The sequence below is a fragment of the Coregonus lavaretus genome, assembly GCF_964263955.1.
Source record: "Coregonus lavaretus genome assembly, contig: HAP1_SCAFFOLD_240, whole genome shotgun sequence".
Lineage (NCBI taxonomy): Eukaryota > Metazoa > Chordata > Actinopteri > Salmoniformes > Salmonidae > Coregonus > Coregonus lavaretus.
In genome coordinates, this window is record NW_028164405.1 from 543,225 (window position 1) to 553,224 (window position 10,000).

The 10,000-nt window shown below is 42.5% G+C and overlaps 1 protein-coding gene across 1 annotated transcript in view; it reads left to right on the plus strand.

The window, feature by feature from the left end:
* LOC311117062 (uncharacterized protein) overlaps positions 1-5,131 on the plus strand; it is a 6,458-nt gene extending 1,327 nt beyond the window's left edge. Inside the window, exons 2-4 of the mRNA XM_084192053.1 lie at positions 1-644; positions 3,716-3,826; positions 4,515-5,131. The exon at positions 1-644 is cut by the window's left edge and continues 607 nt beyond it. Coding sequence (XP_084048179.1) covers positions 259-644; positions 3,716-3,826; positions 4,515-4,560 — 543 coding nt within the window. The 5' untranslated portion in view covers positions 1-258 and the 3' untranslated portion in view covers positions 4,561-5,131. The remainder of the gene's footprint in view (positions 645-3,715; positions 3,827-4,514) is intronic.
* Positions 5,132-10,000: the final 4,869 nt, after the last annotated feature.

Below are 10,000 nucleotides of genomic sequence, written 5' to 3' on the forward strand. Positions count from 1 at the left end.
CTGCTGCTCCAGCCCTGTGCTCCAGTCTCTGCAGCCCACCCAGGCCCCTCCAGACCAGGCTTCCTCAGGTCCAGGTATCCCTGCCAGGCCTACTGCCCAGAACCTGCTGATTCAGCCATACTAACCCAGTCACCTCCAGCCTTCGCGGCCTCCACTCCTCCAGCCAGGTAGGTCTGCCAGCCCAGTGCTCTAGACTTGCTGCTCCTCCCAGGCTCTTCCAGTCCAGGTCCAGCTATCACTGCCCGGCCCGGCCCGGCCATGGTTCTGTGTGAGGACAGGGAGTGTGGGGTGTGTTATCAGCCCTACTCCCGTCAGGAGCGGATCCCCCGGGTGCTCCACTGCAGACACACCTTCTGTGCCACCTGCTTAGAGACCATGTCGCAGCCCAAGAGTGGCATGCTCACCGTGTGCTGCCCGCTGTGCCGCCAGACCACCTGTGTAGGGCGCGGCCTTAGCCTTCAGGAGGCGCTGTGGGTCAACTCACGCCTCTGGGACTACATACCTGAGAGCAAAGAAGAGGGGGAGGAGGAGGAGGAGGAGGTGAAGGAAGAAGAGGAGGAGGAGGAGGTGAAGGAAGAAGAGGAGGAGGAGGAGGAGAGGGTGGAGGCTAACAGACAGACACAGGCCTCCTCACAGGCAGAATGGTGAGCCTTTTTCACTTGACCCACATTACAGAATACTACAGTTTACTATAGAATACTACAGTTTACTATAGAATACTACAGTTTATTATAGAATACTACAGTTTACTATAGAATACTACAGTTTCAAATAAAATAAAATCACATTTTATTGGCCACATGCGCCGAATACAACAGGTGCAGACATTACAGTGAAACGCTTACTTACAGCCCTTAACCAACAGTGCATTTATTTTAAATAAAAAAGTAGAATAAAACAACAAAAAAGTGTTGAGAAAAAAAGAGCAGAAGTAAAATAAAATAACAGTAGGGAGGCTATATATACAGGGGGGTACCGGTGCAGAGTCAATGTGTGGGGGCACCGGCTAGTTGAGGTAATTGAGGTAATATGTACATGTGGGTAGAGTTAAAGTGACTATGCATAAATAATTAACAGAATAGCAGCAGCGTAAAAGGATGGGGTGGGGGGGCAGTGCAAATAGTCCGGGTAGCCATGATTAGCTGTTCAGGAGTCTTATGGCTTGGGGGTAGAAGCTGTTGAGAAGTCTTTTGGACCTAGACTTGGCGCTCCGGTACCGCTTGCCGTGCGGTAGCAGAGAGAACAGTCTATGACTAGGGTGGCTGGAGTCTTTGACAATTACTATAGAATACTACAGTTTACTATATAATACTAGTTTATTATAGAATACTACAGTTTACTATAGAATACTACAGTTTATTATAGAATACAACAGTTTATTATAGAATACTACACTTTATTATAGAATACTACAGTTTTACTTACTATATAATACTGCAGTACTTACTATAGAATATATTTGTTGACATTTTTGTCATTTAGCAGACGCTCTTATCCAGAGCAAATAACAGTAGTGAGTGCATACCTTTTCCACACTTTTTTCCCGCACTGTTCCCGCCATACTGGTTTATTATAGAATACTACAGTACTTACTATAGAACACTACCATATTAGTATAGCATACTACAGTTTATTGTAGAATACTACAGTACTTACTATAGAACACTACCATATTAGTATAGCATACTACAGTTTATTGTAGAATACTACAGTACTTACTATAGAACACTACCATATTAGTATAGCATACTACAGTTTATTGTAGAATACTACAGTACTTACTATAGAACACTACCATATTAGTATAGCATACTACAGTTTATTATAGAATACTACAGTACTTACTATAGAACACTACCATATTAGTATAGCATACTACAGTTTATTGTAGAATACTACAGTTTACTATAGAATACTACAGTTTACTATAGAATACTACAGTATTTACTATAGAATTATGTAGTAAACTGTAGTGTACTGTAGAATACTATACTATACACTGTGTAGTACTTACTATAGAATGTTGTAGTATACTGCAGAAGACTACAGTAAATACTACAGTATTATCCGCAAAAACATAAACACACACACACACACACAGACACACACAGACACACACACACACACACCACACACACACACACACACACACACACACACACACACACACACACACACACACACACACACACACACACACACACACATACACACACACACACACACACACACACACACACACAGACACACACACACACACACACACACACAGACACACACACACACACACACACACACACACACACACACACACACACACACACCTGTTCACTTGTACAGTGCATTCGGAAGGTATTCAGACCCCTTCACTTTTTCCACATTTTGTTTCAACCTCATTCTAAAATTGATTAAATTAAATGTTTTTCTCATCAATCAACACACAATACCCCATAATGACAAAGCGAAAACAGGTTTTTAGACATTTTTGCAAATGTATAATACATTTTTTTTTAAAGTATCTTATTTACATAAGTATTCAGACCCTTTGCTATGAGACTCGAAATTGAGTTCAGGTGCATCCTGTTTCCATTGATCATCCTTGAGATGTTTCTACAACTTGATTGGAGTCCACCTGTGGTAAATTCAATTGATTGGACATGATTTGGAAAGGCACACACCTGTCTATATAAGGTCCCACAGTTGACAGTGCATGTCAGAGCACAAACCAAGCCATTAGGTTGAAGGAATTGTCCGTAGAGCTCCGAGACAGGATTGTGTCGAGGCACAGATCTGAGGAAGGGTACCAAAACATTTCTGCAGCATTGAAGGTCCCCAAGAACACAGTGGACTCCGTCATTCTTAAATGGAAGAAGTTTGGAACCACCAAGACTCTTCCTAGAGCTGGCCGCAATCTGAGCAAAGCTTGTAGCGTCATACCCAAGAAGACTCGAGGCTGTAATCGCTGGTAAAGGTGCTTCAACAAAGTACTGAGTAAAGGGTCTGAATACTTATGTAAATGTAATATTAAAGTTTTTTATTTTAAATTTGCAAACATTTCTAAAGACCTGTTTTTGCTTTGTCATTATGGGGTATTGTGTGTAGATTGATGAGGGGGAAAAAAACGATTTAATCAATTTTAGAATAAGGCTGTAACGTAACAAAATGTGGAAAAAGTCAAGGGGTCTGAATACTTTCTGAATGCACTGTATGTAGAAATTCCTCTGTCTTACCCTCCGTACCAGCATGCCCCTACCCTCAGTGTCATAATAGAGGAGTGTGGGTATTTAGTAACACTGTTGTCTGGTTGTCCATAGGTGGTGACCAGTATCTAGGCTACATACAGTACCACGATGACCCAATAATAGACATTACAGAACCATCATTCTGCTTTAACCACAAACAATGTCCAAATGGTCCTAGTGGTCCTCTGTAGCTCAGCTGGTAGAGCACGGTGCTTGTAACGCCAAGGTAGTGGGTTCGATCCCCGGGACCACCCATACACAAAAAAAATGTATGCACGCATGACTGTAAGTCGCTTTGGATAAAAGCGTCTGCTAAATGGCATATTATTATTATTATTATTATAAATACAGAACATGACTACTCTTCCTCCACTGTCCTTGGACTGTTCCTGTTACTCACCAAATGTCTCTCTCTCTCTCTCTCTCTCTCTCTCTCTCTCTCTCTCTCACTCTCTCCTCCTTCATCCTCTCAGGCCTACGTCGAAGCTCTCTAGAAAAAAGCTGAAATTGCCAGCCTTCCTCAGGAAATTCAGTCTGACAAAACCACAGCATCAAGAGAGGATTGTGCCTGGTTGTGCCAATGTGTAAGTCCTCCTCACCTTGTGTTGCATCATCTGCTTTGTCCTTGGTCGCGTCCCAAATGGCACCCTATTCCCTATGTAGTGCACTACTTTAGACCAGGAGCTCTGGTCAAAAGTAGTGCACTATATAGGGAATAGGGTGCCATTTGATATGCACACATTATAATCTACAGATGTAGGATCTTTAATTTGATCACTCTTTTGTTGCTGAGAATTTTCCTGCACTGCAGGAAATGCAAACTTGTAGTGTATTCAAGGTTTAAAAAGGCTTCTAAAGTTTATCATTTCCGCTTTAAAATGTCAGACTTGATTTATAAGGAAGTCCTGCTGAAGTTGCGTACTGTGGTAGAAACATTTCAACATCCAGACATGAATCCCTTAGAACTCCACTCTGTGATCAAAACATGTTGAGAAATCCTAAACGTGATTAAGAAGGAATTTGTCCTTTAATCAAGGTATCGTTATTTAGCTATCTTCTGTACCAGCCATAATAACCCTGTGTTATTACATGTATGATCATTGAAAGCAAAAGGGGTCACTCGTGCTTACAATGGTGAAACTATGACATTTTTTTGGAACATATTAATTTGAGGTTCACTCGGAATGTTAACTTATTTTGTGCTTCTGTATTTTGGTACGTGGTTATGTGCTGGCTATGTGTACTCATGTATGTATTTTGTTTGTCCAACAGGAAGATTACATCCTGGCGCAGGCTTCCAACTGCCGAGACTTTTTAGGTCTCTCATGCACTAGACACAGGGGTGTACTGTATCAACAGAGGAGGGTCTACAGTTCCTCTCAGATGTAATAATATGCATTTTTTTTTTTTTTTTTTTAAACAATGAGGCGTAGATTACCAGTTGACCCCCCCCCCGACAGTCAACCCCGTTAGAACAGCTCAGAGACAGTTAGGCCTGCGTCCCAAACCCCACCCTATCCCCTATGGGGGGGGGGGGGGGGGGGGGGGGGCTCTGGTTAAAAGCAGTGCACTACATAGGGAATAGGGTGGCATTTGGGACACACGTTTTAGAGAATCCAGTATGCGTGTCTGACTCTGACAAGACATCCTTTATTGTTGAGAAGCAGTGAAACTGCCACTAGTTATTCCAGCCTTAATTCCCCACAGCTGGTGCAGTGGGATCTGGTTCAGCTGTCTCTATAGGACAGACGTCCCAGTGGAAGCCAGGGTACCCCCTCCAACCCCCCCCCCACCTCTTAACAGATGGCCTCCTGAGGATAACCCCCCCTCCCCAGTGTCTGCAAACAGAGCATTTAATTTATTATCAGCTTTTGTATTTATGTCCTTTTAAAAAAATATATATATTATCTTTAATAAAAATAAAAAAAACATATTTGAAAATATTAACTTTGTGTTGTTCTGCGTTCATGGGGTTCAGAAGTAATATGACCTTTACACAGTGGTCAGTCAGTGGATAATGGGTTTAATTTCACCATGTGGTTTTACTCGGATGGTCTCTTGTGAGCACAGTCCTCTGTACAGTCTCATATACAACATGCATCCCCAGGCCATCCCAAAGCCTTTAGTTTGAATCCCCATCATAATAAGACACAATATTCGCCGCTACAGTACTTGCACAAATTATGCGTTTTGTTTTGAATGTTACAGTCACTCAGTATAACCTTACCACAATGAAAACAATTCCTATCCTCCCCCTTCTAGCAGAAACTATCTGAACAGATGGTTGTTAGTTACGTTCACAATGTAAATACGGTCCAGCTGAGCAGTGTAAACTCAGCTGTGAGTGCAATAGAGGGAGAGTATTCACAATGAGGCAACTCCTAGTCTGTGTTCCAAATGGTGTCCTATAACCCAATATAGTGCACTACTTTTGACTGCAGCCCTATGGGACATGGTCTTCAGTAGTGCACCAAAGGCGTGTAAATGGAACATAGTTCCCTTTTTATCCACTGTTCTCTCTGCGTATTCTGACCTTATAATAAGCCATTTAGCAGACGCTTTTATCCAAAGTGTCTTACAGTCATGTGCACATCCATTTTTACGTATGGGTGGTCCCGGGGATCGAACCCACTACCCTGGCGTTACAAGCACCATGCTCTACCAGCTGAGCTACAGAGGACCACACGTTGAACCTTGAAGTTAAAGCATGAGAACATCATGCTATTCACCCGCTATTCGTTTTGGGGTGGAGATCGAATAAATGACGGTGTGGTGGAGGTGCGTCTTCAGACACGCTGTAATTCCCTCATGATTCCGACACCTTTACGCGTGATGAACCAATGAATAAGGTCGAGCAAACCTGCCTATTCAAAGTGGAAGAGCAAATAACACCATTCTCCACGCACTGCAATTTACAACTTGTTAAGAGATATTGATAAGAGCTGGGTAAATTAGTAATCTGTTTGGATAAGGGAATTGTAAATATACATGACACTTGTTTTAGATCTATTTGACCTTGTAATCTCTGGAGACAAACGTGAAACCAGTCATACTTGTTTTAGATCTAGCTCAAATTCAAGATAGGGTTCCTTTACAGAAACAGGGCTTGTCTGTCCTCCGTAAATAGATAACAAATTGTGCAGGCTACTTTTATGTCCGTTTTAGATTATGGTGATATTATCTATATGCATGCATCGGCAAACACATTAAAACCACTGGATGCTATTTACCATTGTGCACTCAGGTTTATCACGGGTGATAGTTACTAAACTCATCACTGTTTCCTATATATATGGGTTGGGTCTCTCTATCTGTGAGGCGAGAGCAACATGCTCTCTTGTTTATTTATAAAGCACTTCTTTTAAAACTACCTCCATATATATCATCATTAATTTCCACTAGATATACTAATTTTAAAACCAGATCACAGATGTGGATTACATTAGAGACTCCTGTGGTCTCCACAGAGTTGGGTAGGACTGCCTTCAGTTCCTTTGCACCTTATTTATGGAACAAATTGCAGATCCAACTTTAGTTAGACACTCTGGTGTCCCTTGCCCATTTATTTTTATTTTTATGGAGGATCAATATGATGTTGGCTGTGATTGTTTCTGTTGAATTGTGTTTTTGTTTTGTATGTTTGAAATGTTCTTGTCTGTATGTCTAAAACTGTACATGTCAACATGTTTACACAGGGCACAGCCGTAAAAGAGATCCAGGTCTCAGTCTGTATTTCCCTGTTAAAATAAAGATTAAAAAAATAAAAAAATAAAAAAATATACTTTACCTTGTAATCTGTGGAGACACATGTGAAACCAGTCATACTTGTTTTAGATCTATTTGACCTTGTAATCTGTGGAGACACATGTGAAACCAGTCATACTTGTTTTAGATCTATTTTACCTTGTAATCTGTGGAGACACATGTGAAACCAGTCATATGGCAGAAAACTGAAGCATATCAACTTTCCCACAGTGAAGTCTATGAAATGCTGTGCCATTATGCAGCATTTATATTGTAGCCTATAATTAATTATTTGAGAGTGCCCATCCCTGCAAGTTAAAAGGTTGTACAATTGAATTACATTTACATTTACATTTTAGTCATTTAGCAGACGCTCTTATCCAGAGCGACTTACATTAAATTTTTTATAATTACATTTATTCAGAGCGCGCTAGGTAGCCATACTTGCGGAGGGCGTTACGCGACCGAACAAGGTAAGTCTGAATACCAAATAACGAGAAATGTGTAGGAAAGGCGTGCGTAGGAAGTGCGTAGGAAAGGCGTGTGTAGGAAAGGCATAAATATCTAAATTGGAATCGGGCCCTAAATAGGGGAAAAGCGCCGGATGTAATGGGACGCAGCCCTGTTGTTCTGAAACAGGTACAAGTCGCTACTTCACCATGGGGCAACCATAGAAATATAATCTATGAGTGAACCCGTGAGTTTACCAGTCAAATTGACAGGGTTAGAGGTTCCAAGCTCTTTCTATTGATTATATTTCTATGCTCCTATAGCTGTGAAAAAAATGTACTAGACTAGCGGCTGCTGCCCTCAGCTAGTTTCCCTAGTCCACATCACCGACCCATGACGCACACCGGCATACCACTTAAAGGACTGGGAAAACACAAATGATGCAAGAGGGAGGATTTATCAACGCTACAATGTGGTCTAGATTGCTCTTGAGGGCTGTGGGGCAGAACCAATAGCGTTCCACTCGGCTGTGGAAGTGGATTTAAGCCTTCTTTTCAATGAGCGTCTGTGACGATTGCGCGTTTACACGTTAAGAGATACGAGTCCAGAATATGGGATCATCCCTGTTATGCAGATCAAATCAAAATCAATGTTTATTGGTCACGTACACAGATTTGCAGGTGTTATAGCAGGTGCAGCGAAATGCTCATGATACTAGCTAGATGGGCTTTCTCTCATTGTGCTATATGTACCTCGTACCGTGTAGGCCTATGCACTCTGTACAGACAAAACTCACTTAAGCCGTCGTACAACTAACACGACTGTTATACTGGCATTGTGACAGACAGGCTGTTGCAGTAACATTGAGGACAAAACGAGCTGAAAGACAGAGGTCAGTTTACTTTTAGACATATGCTGACATTGGTGAACTAGAGAAACCAACAAATACGACACATCAAAGCCACGCTAGGACTAATACTCAATGTTAGACTAGCAGTCTGACGCTATCCCACTGTCGTGACGACTGACTCAACCATCGTCATGGTTACTGAGGTGGCAGAACTACTTTCTTGCCATTCTGGTCTGGAGGTGATCAGGCTGTGGCAGGTTATGCCTGGGCTAACCTCGTCCACCAGCCATCTCTCTCTGAGCCTGGGGACGAGGTCATGTCTCACCTGATTCTGTGGAAAATGCAAACATTACAGATTCATCAGAGACCATTAGTAAGGCTTCAATGCTGTGGCACTGGTAGGTTATAGCTCACCAGATAGTGTGGGACATGCTAGGTACCATGACTAGACTGGTAGGTTATAGCTCACCTGGAACATGCTTCAGCATAGTCTGCATGACCAGCCAATAATTCACCTACAGGACCTTCAATACCTCAATCCTGGGGGATGTTGTCTCACCTGATTCTGGGGAAAATGCAAAGCATCGTCAAAGCCAGGATTAGCCAGGACTAGTCAGGATTAGCCAGGACTAGGCAGGACTAGGCAGGACACTAGCCAGGACTAGCCAGGACTAGGCAGGACTAGCCAGGACTAGGCAGGACACTAGCCAGGACTAGCCAGGACTAGGCAGGACTAGGCAGGACTAGGCAGGACACTAGCCAGGACACTAGCCAGGACTAGGCAGGACACTAGCCAGGACACTAGCCAGGACTAGGCAGGACACTAGCAAGGACTAGGCAGGACTAGGCAGGACTAGCCAGGACTAGGCAGGACTAGCCAGGACTAGCCAGGACTAGCCAGGACTAGGCAGGGATGAACCTATAGGCACATAGCTCCATGAAGAGCATCAGTAATCATCAACCTCTATGAACCCATTGAGGCCCCTACAGTACGTCACTCAGGTCAGGGAGCTGTAACGCACTGTCTAATTCAATAACAAAGGTCAGCGGCGGACCTCTGTAATCTGTTATGTTTATAATGAATGGATAAAAAAAAAAAAAAAAGACACTATTGTTAGTTGAGTTTACCATAATTGTGTTGGAAGTAAAGCTGATCTGGTTATTTTAAAGAGGCGTCACACCAAACCGCCACCATCTGTCTTTAAGACGTCAGTAATCTCTGTTTGCTGTCAGTGACCCATTCAAGACAACGTAGTAATTAAGGTGGGGGTCGGAAAAGTGGACTCAAAGCGAGGGCATGCATTGGACCATGTACAAAAGGTTTCTCTCAGAAAGTAGGTTGTGTGAGAATGAAAGGAAGGGTCATTCAGGGTTAAAAGGCCAATCAGTGAGGACAGGGGGTCAGGTCAAATGTTGTCTGTGAGATCAGATATTTAAGAGCATGTTTCCATGCAGGTTCATTTGGTTAGAGGTTGAACCTATCTTGTAAAACTAACCTTGTGGGGACACACAATTCATTCCCATTCAAAATACTATTTTCCCTAAACCGTAACCCTAAACCTAACCCTTACCCTAACCTTAACCCGAAAACCTAACCTTAACTCTAACCCTAAACCTGACCCTAAAACTAACCCTAGCTCCTAACCCTAAACCTAATTCTAACCCTAACACTAATTCTACCCTTAACCCTTAACCCCCTAGAAATCGTATTTGA